General features: G+C 42.7%; 1 protein-coding gene across 1 annotated transcript in view; it reads right to left on the minus strand.

Moving 5' to 3' along the window:
* The window catches only part of SORCS3 (sortilin related VPS10 domain containing receptor 3), a 2578554-nt gene that overhangs the window by 1989371 nt on the left and 573174 nt on the right, over positions 1–16009 (minus strand). Inside the window, exon 2 of the mRNA XM_069239432.1 lies at positions 885–952. Within this exon, the coding sequence (XP_069095533.1) occupies positions 885–952 (68 nt within the window). The remainder of the gene's footprint in view (positions 1–884; positions 953–16009) is intronic.

Consider the following 16009-nt stretch of genomic DNA (forward strand, 5'->3'; position numbering starts at 1 on the left):
CCGATGTCCCGCTGTCAGGTTGCCGCCAGTGCGGCTGCCTTCCTGCGTGCCCCATTAAGTGTTCCCCGCTGGGTCAGAGGGCAGAAATGGTGTTTCCGCCAGCTGGCACAGCGGGGAATGGCCTACAACATTGACACTGGTTCATAATAGAGCCGGCGGCAATGCTGTAGTGCGTAGGGTTCAAAGCAGACAGTGAACAAATCGACGGGGCTGGCCATGGGGCCCCTGCACTGCCCATGCAAAGTGCATGGGGAATGCAGGGGCCCCACTGGAGAACCCCGTCTCTGCAAGCCTATCCATGGCAAAGAGAAGGGTCGTAATCGCCAGGGCGGCGCTGCTTGTAGCACCGCCCTGGTGGATTAGGACCACCAGGAGAACGACAGTCCCTCCTGTGGAGGAGAACTGGCACAGCACGATCGCCGCTCTCATAATGTGGCAGTCAGACCACAACCAAAGTGGTCGGACCACTGCTTTGGTGGTGGTCGGACCGCCACCATGGCAGGGTCGTAATCTGGCCCCCTATATTGATAGCAGTACATACAACCTCAGAGTACTTGTGCAAAACGGAATTGCAATCGTTTCTGTCTTCAGCTTTTACTTTTCTGCAACTTTTGGTGAGTTTAGGGATCATGTAGATTCTTAAAGTATAAATATGCGGTATAAAAATGTGCAAATGCGTTTTTGTTTGTTACCCTGTGGATATTAGAGTGGTTGCAAAACGAGTGTGGTTAGGGTAAAAGGCAAGAGCTAGTACCCTAGAAGGAATTATACAAGAAATACAGAATGAAAAGCAGACCTACTATCCACTTCACAGAACCACAGCTATTCTATATCACTCTGTATCTTCTATACCAGTCGGACGAAAATACTTTCAAGCCTCTTACCTCCAAAACGAGCTCTCTGTAACGCTCCCCAAGTTGAAGTCATACAGCTTTGTCAGAATAAGGATCACCTAAGAAACCAGACAGAAAAAAAACAAAGAATAAGAAACCCGTATTAATTTCTCTGTGTAATACTATGTTCCCCAAATTACCCGGAGGAGAGCTTTATATTCATCTAATAAATGTAAGACATTACAGAGTACCAAGTGGTAACATCATTAGTTTAAGAGTCCCAGTAACCAGTAGAATTCATTTTATTCTTCCAGACAGTTTGCAACTGGAATAAAGCAGGCAGAGAGGAATTAATTGAGCATTGTTAAGCCACTTGCATACATCAGTAGTAATTCAGGATCTGGAAAGGAGCTCCAGCGGGGCTAGACTAATCGTACTGCCCAAAGGCCAGGCACAGCTTCCTTCCTCTGACAAGCATAGATGCATTCAGACCGATCTGTCATGCCTCTAAAAGAAAACAGGCACTCACCAAGCTCAAAAGCTCGACTATGAGAGCAGTTTGTGCGACATAGAAACCAGAGTTTCAACTGTAAGGCGAATGCGAACACCAAGAAGGAACTGTGTAAGAATAGAGCAGGTCTGTAAAGCACTCTAAAATCCTCTGATGCCTAAATTGTGCTATACAAAACTTTAAAAAATAGAGGGAACTGTTTTATAGGACACTTGCACCTTTCAGTAATTTTTAGATTGAGCTGAGGCAGTGTGCAAGCGCTGTCTCTCAACATGTTGTAATCTAAATCTGTGGGCTTGCATGCATCTCACTCCCATCACTTTCGTTTGTTCTTAGGCCTGCCTTCCAAAACCCCTTGATTTTGTAGGTAAGTGGTTTACGTTGGTCCCACCTTCAGGCTGCTTTGTTACTGCCTTGGAGACTGACTCTGTTGCATGGATTATTGCTCGATCGGCCATATACCTTAGTGTGGTGTACTACTTTTTTCTTTTGCCTTGCTGCTTGGCGCTGCATGGCCACATATTGTTTCTTCCTCTCCCTTGTTTTGGGCATGCAGCTGTTTCTTTGTGGTATCTGAACACAAAGGCTGCAAGCTGAAGGGGAGTTATTTTTTATTTATTTAATAATTTTTTTGCATACTCGATCGGAGGAGCACCTCATATGAGTACATGAAGTTTCATATAGCGCAAACTCGATCGAAGGAGCACTTTACATGAACACCTGAAGTTTCATATAGTGTAACCTCGATCTGAGAAGCACTTTGCATGAGTACCACTTAGATACAACTTTAGCAGTTGAAAAATATACAAACCGGAGCAATTAGAACACACAAAAACCCAGAAATCCTCAAAGTGGCTCCCCTGGCACAGCGGGAGAGCCGATACTACAATATTCACTGCACTTGGGAAACTCGCTCCATAATGCTTTGCGGGGCATTTCTTTTTCAAAACATTTTGGCCCGTAACTCAGCTTGTGGTGGTCTTACGACAATGGGACTACCAACAAACCGTTCAGCACAACATGGTCTTTCCTCACACTTGGTTAGGGAGACCCCAAAATAGTAACATCTCCCACCATTGAATGCCTTTTTAAGCTCTCTCGTGGCTGGAACTCTGTAACGCTGCGCTTAGACGCTGCGTCTCTTTCTGTCCTTGCGGATGGAATGCGCTTCTGATACTCGGAGCGCCGTTCCCCGCGTTTTTTGATTAAACATCCTGGGAAGCATATATTTCGCTCCCGATCGCGCTACACTTACCTGTAGCCCTTATTTCTTCTTTTTTGTTGTTGGTGGTGGGTTTGTCTGGTCTTTTTTCCTGTCTCTGTCCATGTAGTGTCCTTGTCTTCTTCGTGTTTGTGTCCCAGCATGCTCTGTTTTTCTTTTATACTACTTTCTTTTTCCTATTCTGGTCTATGGGCTCTTCCCAATTCAAGATGGTGTTCTTTCCTTTTCCTGTGATGTCACATCCCTTTTTTCAGTATATAAGTCAGTCAGTGCGGGGAAAATATTGACGCACCTTCCGAGACACGGCTGAAAAATTGCATGCTGCTGGCGTCGCAACAGAAATCCTTCTCCACCAGCATCGTGGCTAGAAGATTGACACACGCAGCTGGAGAAACGACGTGCAACACCCAGTGACGGAGGCTGATAACGTTGCAACCCACATTGCATGGTTTCGCTGATACCGTGCGGCAGGACTTTCAACGCAAACCTTGCTGGGCGCGGAAAAACGACGCAACGCTTGCCTGGACCTGAGTGCTGCCTGGATCGACGCTTCGCTCTCCTGCGGAGAGGAAAAACGACGCATGCCGACCTGGCCGGAGAAGAAGAAACGACGCATGGTCTCGCTTGCGGGTGGGAAATCGACACACTGCTTTCCTTTTTTGACGTACACTCGAACGTGGTGTTATTTTGACCCTAACTAGGTACTTTTTATCGCTAACAGTGTTTTACCTGTTTACAAAAGGATTTAAAACTCTTTTGCTTTTAAAATTAATATCTTGACTTGTGTGTGTTGGATTTTTGTCATTTTGGTCTTGTTTTGTTTAGATAAATATTTTCTATTTTTATAAACCTGTGTTGTGTCATTTTGTAGTGTTTTCACTAAGTTACTGTGTGTGTTGGTACAAATACTTTACACCTACAACTCTTTAGTTAAGCCAGCCTACTTGTGCCAAGCTATGAAGGGGGTGAGCGGGGGTTCACTGAGGGTGATTCTCCTTTACCCTGACTAGAGTGAGGGTCCTTGCTTGGACATGGGGTAACCTGACTGCCAACCAAATACCCCATTTCTAACAAATAGGGTGACTGCAAATTTCAATAATGCGACTGAGAGCTTGCTGGTTAGGCAAATTTACAATATATGTAGGAATCACCATGACTACCAGGTGAGACTTAATGGGGCAGACTGTTTATTGAGCTCCGAAAGGGCGTGCGTGATCTCTCAAATTATGCACTGACCTGTCAAAGAAATTTGTCTGCTCTACACTAAGTCTACGCTGAGTCCTGTATATTTGGTTATGTTCGTAGCTGTACAAACTGCTTCAATAATACTATATAAAAGAAAGAACTACTTGAATAAGAAATGTGCTCTCCCCAAGAGTGTGCAAAGAACGAATATAATTTTAGGCAAAGAACATTTTAAAATATTTCTATGTGATATTTGGCTAAATTAACAACAATAATAAATAAATCTTTGTTATTAAATTATTCTTTCTGGATTTAACTGTTTTAAATATTAATCGAAATATGTTGTGCATATTCTGTTTATTCTGCTAAAGATGTACGCCTTATGAATTTCAGAGGTGTATATTTTTTAAATTTTAAAAATCCATAAAGTTGTGTTACGACATTCCCTTTGAAAACTTAAAATTGATATGGAAATACCAGCCATAACGCCTCAGAAGAGAGCAGTAGGAAACCCCAGAGCTCGTATTGTTTCCAAATATAATCAAACTCACAGCAGTAGTATTTCTAACCAACAAATTCCCAGAAGAGATGTTAGAAAGCTTCAACTCAACACATTTGTCTTTCGAAAGGAAGGTAGAGTGGGACTATATGACACCCCTGAGAAATCCCAAGAATAGACCTCGGCGCTGTATCTCGGCGTCAGCTGGATGCTTAAGCTGTTTAAAGGCAACCTGGGAGGAACGAATTAGCAATGACGGAGAGCGAATTGGCAAACCAATAAGAAGCACTAAGCTATGGTGTTGACTTATTGACAGAAAGGCGCAGGCGCGAGATCTGTAAATGTCCGAGAGAGCCGGTTTGTCCTTCCACGCAGGTCCCAGGTGCCGCCGTTGGAAGGATGGCAGATGCCCAGTGCATTTATTCTTCAGACAAAGGTCGCTGTTTGTCTCATTTCCATCTCCCAGGAGTAGTTCCTTGGAGGGAGCATTGAGCACTGCGTGCTGGATAAGTGATGTGACTCCTTCTAGATTGCTTACAGTAAGCAGAGGTCACATTGTGTCAATCTATAAATCAATAGTATGCAGTAGCACAAAAAAGCAATAATCCTCCGGCAATAGAGTTGCCAACTTAGAAGGAATACTGAAAGAACGGGGATACTTTTATTTCTTCTTAATGTTATTCCGTGATTTCTGCATCTGGTGATAAGAAAACCCTCAAATCAAAATGTGCATCAGTGTAAAATTCTGTGCCCAAGAGCCTAGGCCCATATTTATACTTTTTTAGCACCTCATTTGCGTCATTTTTTGATGCAAAAGCGGCTCAAACACAAAATACAATTGTATTTTGTAAGTTTGCGACGCTTTTTGCGTCAAAAAGCGGCACTAAAAAAGTTTAAATATGGGCCTTAGGGTGTTTGTGTATATGGTACCTAACCTATAGCTGTGAATGCAAGTGTTTAGTATGTATTTATTACTTGGAGTGGTCTCATACACATGAGGAAAACTCAGTCACGTACATAAAACCTAAATAGCAGAGTGGGACGTTCTAATACGAAGTAACAGCAAAGAAATTGGTGGCAGATGGAGAGTTAAATTAAGTGGCATATCTTGCGGCTTTTCAGAATTTGAAAAGATCATGTTAATTTCAAAAGGCTGCAGAAAAGGTGGTGAACGGTATTGAGTCTAAGATAAAAAAAAGATGCTGCCTCAGATACTTATTCTTCTTTGGTATCCGATGTCTGTGTGTTCAGAACGTGGTCTTTGGGGATTTGAGGTAAACTGGAAAATTGTCAAGAAGGGCTCTGGAGGATATTCTTGAGGATATGTTCATCATGGAGCCAATGAAATACTTTCTATAGCCTGTATAATGGATCATGAAGTTCAGATGTAAAATGTGCCTTGATGCCATGTTGGAATGTTTTGGAGCTTGTTGGATATGGTTATAATCAGAGTAGGGAAGCATGAACTGACAAAGATGAGTCTTGAGAAAACTACAGCCGTTAGCTATATTTTAACAATTCTAACACCAGTGGCCGTACTCTTTACCAGTGCAATGCATTTTTTTTCCTGTCCTTATTAAAAAATACTCTTTAGCTGATACAACATATCCCAAAGGTGTGTACAATATTCTAATTGCAGTAGAGAATGCTGAAAGGGGAATGATCATTGATTATTTATTTGTATGGTGATTCAATCAATCAATCAGCATTTGTAGAGTTCTTCACTGTCACCCCGGGGGGTATCTAAGTGCTGGGGTGTGAGGTCTCCGTCGAAAAGCCAGGTTTTGACTTTCTTTCTGAAGTCCATAAGGGAGGGTGCTGTATGGAGGTGGAGGGGTAGGTCATATCAGGCCTTTGCAGCGATGTAGGAGAAGAAATTGCCACCACTGCGGCTGTAACAGGTTTGGGGGAGGTGTGTGAAGGCCAGTGAGGAGGAGCGCAGACGTCTGGTGGATTGGTGGAAGCTCAGTTGGTTGGTGATGTAGCCCGGTTCTTGATCATTTAAGTCTTTGTAGGCATGGGTGAGGATCTTGAAATGGCATCTCTTCTGGATGTGGAGCTAGTGGAGGTTTCTGAGGTGGAGAGTGATGTAGGTTTGTCTGGGGGGCTCCAGGATGAGTCTGGCTGCCATGTTCTGAATACGATGAAGTCCTTTGAGGACTTGGGCAGAGATGTTGGCATAGAATGCATTTTCATAGTCCAGGCGGCTTGTGCTGAGCACCTAGGAGACGTTTTTTTGGGTATTGATTTGGATCCACCTGAAGATTCTACACAGCATGCAAAGGGTGTGGCAGCAGGATGAGGCGACTCCATTGATTTGTCACTTTGTGGCCAACTCAATGTCAAAGATGATGCTGAGGTTGCATTCTGTTGGTGTGGGAGTGGTCTTTGAGGCCACTCATCTGTGGCTCGAGGTCCGTGTATGTAAGAGTCAACAAAGCCACATTAATTCTCGCTTCAGCCTTCTTTGGTGATACAATCTTCTCATTTATGAGATTCCAGATCACATTATTTCTGCTATTCACCACTTGCTTTTAAATAATTTTCTCTAACGCAATTTTGCCATGTATTGTCTTTATCAGGGCATGATTTTTCCTTCTCACTCCCCATATCACTCACTCTATTTATTATTATTATTATTATTATTATTATAAAAGGAGAATAGTAATGTGGAAAAGGGTTACACACCTACCAAATCAATAAGCATACCCTGGTTAAGTCAAAACAGTTCTGAAAGAATCTCTACTCAACCCTTGGTATCTGTGGCACATGAGGCAGGCAGTCCCCAGAGAAGTGTGTGTTAATTTCATGCAGTATGAACAATTATAAACTAAAGAACGCAACCCAATAACATTCATGAACCAAGATCATCAAAATAGATTAAGGGGAAAGCTTTCAAGTGAAAAGCCAAGAAAAACTAAAGCACCAATTGAAAAGTCACTGTTCTCAGCTGACTAGGAGCTAAGCATGGTTTCAGGACACCCGTGATGGACTAAAAATTGGTTAAACCAAGCAGCTCTTCCTGGTCTAAATTTTTATCTTCTGAATTTTGGGGGGAAATTGAAATCTTTCAGCTAGACAAATTCCAAGCCTGTGGCCAGCAAAGGTCACTTGAAGCTGGCTATGTCATCATCAAGCTCCCACTAAAGCCACTGGTTTTGGCGCAAAGGCTTAGAGCGGTTGGTCGAGAGACTTAGTTATGCAGAAGTGCGCTGCATATAAGCAGCTTACCTGGAGAGCTAACAGGAAGTAGCCATCTTGTTCTAATGCCACAGGCTCTTACTCTTTCTCGCTTCCTTTTGCAGCACTTTGTTCTTGCCTTATGGTAAAATTACCCAGGAGTCCCTGTTTCAAGATGGCAAAACCAAGTTGCCATCAAGCAGGCCTGTCTTCACCTCCTAAGCCATTCCTTTATTTAGGGGAACTCTCCTTTCACCTGACAGGAACAACATGTTGTTCCCTCCTATAGTGTCAGGAGCCAAGCAGCCTGGGAGGCTTCTCCAAATGAATAGGAGAAGCACTCCCTGACATCTTTTAGTCAAAAGAGGTAGTGATAAATATGTCCTTTGTTCTGCCAACTGTTCCTGTTCAATCTCAGTGAGATAATCCTTTCTAAGTGGTCAGCAGTTAAAACAAATTAGTCCTTTTCAGTCTTGGAACCAGACCATTATCCTCTGAGTCAGGGTTGTTAGCTTTCCAAGCCTGGAAAGTCTATTCCAGCTCTGATGGTGTGAAGAGTGTCAGAACTGGTTTTAAGCCAGTTCTGCCTCAGTTAGCTTAAAGTATATTTTTACAAAATGACTTCCCTTCTTAAGCTATAAATAATCTGATTTTGCCATAAAAACATATTTTATATAATATGCGGGAAACAAACTTTGAAGCATGTTTCTAGCCTTTTCCATAGCAGCGATAGGGAATTACGATTTCTTCCCATCTAAGCTTACTTAGAGAAAACTCTAAAAAGCATGTTTAGTGAAATAGCTTGTGGCTTATATTTCTCCTGGATATCATTCTAACCTCAATATGTTGTGTGTCCTATTGTGATATATGTTAGCTCCCACTAATGTGGGCTTAGAAGGCCCAATTTAGGAGTGACACAGGCTTTTCCACATAGCAAAGGCATTTTTACGTACCGTGTATCACTGTAATGCATTTAAACTGCAACCCAGCCACATCACAGTGGTGCTCCTGGCACACATATATGTTTGTCATATATTTAGGTGATGTAAATACACACTGCAGCCCACATGATATTTAATTTTCCTTGCCATAGGTGCACTTTAGTACCTTTTACAATGGACTCATAGGGAAGTTAAGCAGGCCAAACAGGTTGTCCCATGTGCCTGTATCTTGGTAATCCCCTATCTCCCTCTCAAACGACACCATTGTGGGGTGAGTGAACTAATTGTGCTCCCCTTCTTAGGAGATGGCCAATCATTGAGCCTGCTGACAGAATGTACTGCAGCTGTAATATGCCATAGGGGCTAAGAGACTCCCTCACGTGAATAGGGCTAAATCATTTTGCAAATGAGGGAATACCTCTTCACACTGTGCAGACACGAAATGTGCAGTGGTGCAATGAGTAACAGAGGAGGAAGAGGAAGTTTCTATAACACCTTCCTAATCCATGAAGGAGCTACTAATGAGCTTTGATGGCACTTCCATGGTAATAATTGCAAGCTTTCGATAACGAATCAAGTAAAATGCCCCTTTCCATCCACGATTCAACTCTTGCCTTACATCTTATTCTTGTTCGTATCATATGACCCTTTCCATAGGGAATATTTATGTTTCAGTGTTTACTTCTGCATCCACTACAGCGACAAAGCGATACAGGTTTAAAATAAATTATTAATGTATGAGGATGTGTAGTTATCGTTCATACCACACAAAGCTTGGACGTGTCAGCCATTGCGGGTGTACAATGCATTTTATCAGTCTTGTAAAAGCTCTTTCAGAAAGAAAATGGCAAAGGAGGATCTCCTCTCTGTGATCATGTGAGGGTAACATGGAGGCGGAGGCGCTACAGTGATTCAGAAGACACACGCACCGATAAATCATAGCGCACTCTTTAGCCTGGAAGCATATTCAGTGGAGCAAAGACCTTTCAAGGCCATAAACTTTTACTATGAAGGAAAATTACTTTAGTTCATTAAACCTTGCACGAGTTCTTGCCAACTTTAAATTGGCGAAAGGATTTGCATGGACACAATTAGATGTACAGGTCTTTGTTTACAGCAAATTAGGGTATAACGGCATTACATTTCTTTGACTGGAGTGTAACGATGAGAAAAAAACATCCACAGAAGAGTTGAAGGGCCGCGAGTGAAAGGAAGCTCCTCTCATGCATCAAGAAGACATCCTTTTTAGAAAGACGCTTGATCCCGCCAGGTAGAAGGATGAGAGGCCAATACCGATCCACGTTCAATCTATTCTTTTCGTGCAGACTTGCTTTATCAGCATTGAGATTAACATATAGCTGACCACTAGTGCTGTCTAAACATTTACTGAGTCTAATTTATAAACCAGGGAGCAAAACTGTTCCTGCATCTGCGGACTGCTCATTCTTAAGGAGAAAGGACCTTTTATCAGAGGCACGAACATTACAATGGATAATAACACAGCTACATATTTCTTGTCATGGTGCATTTTTCAGGCAAGCTAATAGAAAAGAGATGTTGAAAATGGATGGCGGGAAGCCATTATACCTTTCCCAGAGATCATAACATGAGTTCGGCTGCTGCCTTATCTCAGAAGTCTGGCTTACAAGAGATCCTTTATGTTTCGAGAAGCACCGAAGAGAGAATCTGTTTTAAGCATAGGCAGAGATATCACCTTCAGACTACTTTATTGTTCTTGCGGGAAGGACGAAGTTAATTGTTTGTCTGACAGATGCATTGCTGGTGTCAATAAATGCGACAGTGTAATGCTCAGTGGTTACACCAACATATCAATAAAATAATCTCATCTCAACAGCCAGTACAATGGAGACTCTGTCAAGTGCAAAAAAATGTTTTTTTTCCTTAAGGTAATTTAGATTTCCTACTGAGCGTGCTCTTGGCGTGTAATGTCTATCCTATTGAAATTCCTGTCAGTGGGCACTTCGCAGCATTCCTATATTATGTTGTGAACCGTACAGAAATGAAATAGTTCAATATACTCAATGCTTATCTGTGAGCTGATTTGTTTCTCATTCTGAACCTCCCACATATGTGTGATTCTCCATTTTCTAATTGATTAAAAATGATGCTTTAGAAACGTCTTTCTGGCGTGGGAGTCGGAAATTGGGTGTTTTTTAAAACATAATACACGTAATTCTCATGTGCAATACAACCAGCTTGCCATCTTTGAGGTAAACCTCACCGTGTGAGAGGAGGACTCTTAAACGGAGGGGTTGGGAGGAATGAGGATCTTCAGTCTATTACTTCCATGAGGCATGAAGGGGAGGGATGAGCCATGGACAGATGGTGAGGCTTTGTGCCAAGCACTGTACCTCTTCCCCCACAAAAAATAAATAAATACACATAACAAAAATTTAAAAAAGCTTTTGAGGCTACTGCTGGTGTCCTGGGGAGGTTTCAAGATGGACACGGACACAAGCTGGTCCCAGCTTCCAAACATGTGCTCGAAACCTGCTATACACAGCGATTTGGGGCTGTTATCTTGCACTGTGTGTTACCAGCTCCTCAGTGGGAGACCATCTGAGCAGAACCAATATTGTGTGATATACCATGAACCATATTTCGTGGCAGGTCTGTTATAGATTTATGCATATTAGGTGAAGAAGGATAGCCACATGATGCTTTTTTATCACAAGAGTCCCATTTCGTGAGCCCAGCTCAGGTGGTTTATGTGTCTGATTTCTCAGTTTTTATAAAACGTTAAATCCCTAAACTAGGCCTCATGCAAAAGACAAATCAATCAATCAAATATTTTTAGAGCACACTACTCACCCATAGGGTCTCAAGGTGCTGAGGGGTGTGTCCTCAGAGTTCAGTTGAACAGCCAGTTCTTGAGGTCCTTCCTGAACTGAGGCAGCAATGGGGACTGTCTGAGGTGAGAGGTAAGGTGTTCCAACCTCTTGCTGCTAGGTAGGTGAAAGATCTTCCTCCAGCCGAGGACTTCTTTGTGCGGGGCATGTTGGCGAGCAACTTTTGGGAAGAGTGGAAAGGTGTGGAAGGGGAGTACCAGGTGATGCGGTGGTTGAGGTAGCTGGGTCCAATGCTGTGGAGGACTCTAGGCATGTATCAGGAGTTTGAAGTTGATCCTCTTCTCGATGGTGAGCCAGTGGAGGTCTTTCAGGTGTTTTGTGATGTGTTCTCAGCGGGGGATGTTCAAGACGAGTCTGGCAGCGGCATTCTGAATTTGTTGTAGCTTACTCAGGTTCATCTTGGAGGTCCCGGCATAGAGGGCGTTGCTGTACTCAAGTCTGCTCGTGATTAGGGCAGGTGTCACGTTTTTTTCAGCAGTCGGTTGGTATCCATATGAAAATCTTCCGTAGGCATTGGAGGGTGTGGAAGCATGTGGAGGCGATGGGTTGACCTGTCTGGTCCTGGTGAGCGCTGAGTTGAGGATGAAGCAAAGGTTTCATGCGTGGTCTATGGGGGTGGGAGGCTGCAGAGTGTTGAGGGCCAGCAGGAGTCATCTAAGGCTGAGGAGGAAGGTCCCAGGATGAAGATCTCAGTTTTGTCAGAGTTCAGCTTAAGGCAGCTCTCCCTCATCCAGGTGGCGAATGCTTCCTTCCCATCCCTGAAGTTCTTCTTGGCTAATGAGGGGTTCTCAGTCAGGGAGATGATCAGCTGGGTGTCATCAGCGTAGGAGACGATGTTCATACCGTAGTTCCTGACAATAGGGGTAAGCGAGGTCATGTAGATGTTGAGCAGTGTGGAGCTCAGCGATGATCCTTGGGGTACTCCAAAGCTGATGATTTAAGGTTCTAACAAGTGTGTCAGGACATTGACTTTCTATGCTCTGACTTCAGGAAGGAGTGTATCAATTGAAGGGCCTTGCCACATATGCCTGCTACGTGAAGTCTGGCGCATAGGTTGCAGTGAGATACTGTATTGAAGGCAGCTGAAAGATCAAGTAGGATGAGGACTGCTGTTTGGCAGCGGTGAAGGAGAAGCGGATGCCATCTGTGGCAGCGAGCAGAGCGGTTTTGGTGCTGTGGTTAGTTCTGAATCCTGATTGAGAGATGTCCAGGATGTTGCTGGACAGAAAGGGTTCTGTGCTTGGATACATAGCATATACAAAACAGGAGATTACATGATCTGTGGGTGTTGGTCTTGGCTGTTTCTGCAGCATAATCCCCAAACCTTTTGCAATCAACCTCATGTTCTCTGAATCTGTTTATATTGACTTATAGGACTCTGCACACTTTAACACTGCTAACCAGTGTAAAGTGCTTGTGCTCTCTTCTTTAAACATAGTGAAATTGGCATACACTCAATTGACATATTTAGTTTACTTATAAGCCCCTAGTAAACTGGTAATACATGTGCCCAGGACCTGTAAAATAAATGCTACTAGTGGGCCTGCAGCCCTACTTGTGCCACCAGTTTTTCTGCCCTGCTGCTCTGGTGCCCGAGTGAGAAAGACTGGATCTGCATCTTGAACCTAGGACCACCAGAGTGACTCCAAGAGTTAGTTGGCTCACTTCAAGATCAGATCCTCAGGGACAGAAAAGTTTCCAACCATCTTGAACCCAGCACCTGGACTTTGTCTGCCTTGAGCCTCCCTCCCCCCCCTAAGTGGTGCCACCCCAGTGCTAAACCCTTGAAAGTGGGCTTGAAGGGGGCTTGAAGGTGCTTTACCATCCCAGCTGCGGTCCTTTTAGGCAGATCCAAAGCAGCAGGATGCGTCTCCTCGTAGCTCTGTATTAGAACCACCACTGTATGACGCATCCACGATGCAGGACATTGCATCACAGCCCACAACTCTTCAAAACTGCCTTTGCGCAATGCATCCTCAATGCTGGATTTGGCATCGCAGACCCCTGTTGATGGCAACCTTGATGATAATGCAGGACAGCTCATCACAGCCCCCAGCTTCTAGGAACTGTTGGTGCGTGATGCACCTTCGATGAAGGACTTCACACCACAAGATCCCCATCAAAAACACCTGTGACAAAGATGCAGGACCTCACATTGGAACCCCTCAGCATCTTGGAACTGTTGCTGAACAACACATTCTCAGCTCATCATCTTGCAAGGCTCCGCATCCAGGATATAAGGTATCTTTGTTCAGCGGCCTAACTAACTCTATCTGGCCTGTGCTCCATTGTGGTTGGCATGAACATGTGGCTTTGTCCCAGTCCAGTGCAAGCAGATAATCACAGTTGTTGCTTCGTGCTCTTAGCACTATTTTCCCTTAAGTCTCTAAAAATACATAGCCCCTGACTAGATTTTTGTCATTTTGGTCTCAAATAATTTATTAAATATTACTCTTCTTTACTAAATTGACATGCAATTTTGAGTTTTATTTTCACTTTTTTACTGTTTAAAGTGCTGTGTAATTACTTTACACATTGCCCCTAAGCAAAGCCCGAGTGCTTTTGTGCCAATCGACCAGAGGGTAAAGTACAGGTTCATTTTGTTCATTTTGTGTTTCACCCTGACAAGGATTGTGGGTGCTGCTTGAGTACGGCTTCACGCCCCTCAACCAGTAACTCAATTTTCTACAGTGGGTAAATTAAGAAAGGTTTTCCACAAGCTTATGCTAGAGCAATATAAATTATGCACAGCTGTACTAATTTGTGCAACATTATTTTTCCATTCAAAAACTGAAATAGTACACAGGCACCACCGGTGGACAAACATAGGCCATCCACAAATTTCACATCATTAGTTTTAAAACTATTGGCTGGATTTTGTAATGGGAACAGTGCATCATCTGGCCTTGTGAAACTGCAAAATATGTCGGGCAGCATGATAAGGTAAAAAAAGATTAAAATAGAAATAAGTAAAAACTCAGACAGCAATGCCTAAGTTAAAAAAAGTGTACACGTATGGAAAATTCAAATATTTTCAGTTTGCATGTAGTATTTGTTACATGTTGTTATTTCTTATGATTTATGGAATGCTGGTCTACATCTCTTTTTGTGAATCCATTTAGTTTTCTTTTCTCTGAGTGTCTCTTCTAGATCTACATGTTAGAAACTGAATTATAAAACAACTTCCCATCAACTGTAACGAAAGTGTTTCACTCAATGACTCAATTTGACTAAAATGTATGCTTTGTGTGCAGTCCAAAGTCCCACACTTGAACTGAATGTGGAAGTAATTCCACAATGTTTGTTTACACTTCATTTCTCAGCCACAAAACATGCACAGGTAGAAAAAAGGAATTACCTTTGTCTCAGCAGCAAAAATGCACCCGGAGAGAGAAGGGTCCCTTTTAACATTGGAGTGGAATTTGGAACCATCTTGAGAAAGTGGCTGATTAGATTTTTAAACTGCCTTGTTCACAGGAAAGATATCATCCTGATAAAATACAGTGCTTTCCAGAGACTCACAAATTTAGTGGGACAAAGTATCAAAGCTAACTCATACAGAGGAGGCACTTACTGAGCAGCCTGTGCAACCGACTTTTGGGTCTTAAAGATCCTTAAATTATGCTTCTCCCTCAAACACAGGAGATCAGCAGAAACATTTACTGGCAAGGATGCAGGGAGGTTTCCAAGATTAGTTGATAAGATTGGTAGTGATGGGTTCACTTTTTGGTTGTCAAATTCTTGTGTGAACAAAGCAGTTTCCAGGCGTTCACTGAAATACATCATGAATGTTTCACAGTTTTATCCCTTGCTCCTTATGAACAATACCTCCACAATTATAACACTCAACTTCGGCTGGAAAATTGAAATGATATCAGATTATAACTGGTTCGGTAATATAGCTCATCCAATGGATGTTTGCCTACGCAATTTACAAATTCTGGGTCCATTTGTGGAAAAACCACAAACATTCTGAGCGTGCACCCTTGGGTGGGAAAGTGGAAGTACACATGGTATAAGCATATTAGCTCTCATTTCGAGTTCTGGACCTCATACTGTGTGGTTATTGTGCAAATAGTACATACTGCACCTGACTATGCTGGTATTTACCGTGAATTATAGGACATTCATTATGATATCTCTAGTGTTAAGATCAGCTTATGTCTGGTTTTGTTTTTAATTCTGATTGCTTGGTTTTGTCCTCTTTGTAGTTCATTAATTTGTTTTATATTGGAGGCTGATCAAGATGCAGGCATCAAATATAATTTGACTGCATCCCCTGGTTATGCTATATGTAGATGGTGCCTTTCTTATCATGATAATTTAAATTAGGTTCACTTGCATTCTGTGTTTTTGCTCACTTTAATTTTACTTCTGATCAAACAGAAGGCATAATATATTTTTTTCTTTTGGACTGGAGTTAGATCAATAGTGTCAGTCCCTCTATCTAATTCCTATATAGCCGGAGGCATCTTAGGAATAGTAAACTGCCCTTTGCATGAATCAATGTAGTGGCAAACTTGAGTGTAAACACTATTTTCATGCTTACCTGGCAGCCAGAGTGTGGCATTATCATCTTATGCTGCACAAAGTGACTCTCAACTTGAAAGTATAGGAAACAACATTTTCACATGTTTTTCTCAGACTGTTTGCATGGCTGGTCATGGTTATTGGCTTTGCCGAAGTAGGTGCAATTTAGAAACATGAACATTGGCAAAGTGAATAGCTGAAGCGAGAAAGCTTCGGAAAGCGAGCCCTAATGGCTTTG

This window comes from Pleurodeles waltl, chromosome 6, assembly GCF_031143425.1.
Source record: "Pleurodeles waltl isolate 20211129_DDA chromosome 6, aPleWal1.hap1.20221129, whole genome shotgun sequence".
Lineage (NCBI taxonomy): Eukaryota > Metazoa > Chordata > Amphibia > Caudata > Salamandridae > Pleurodeles > Pleurodeles waltl.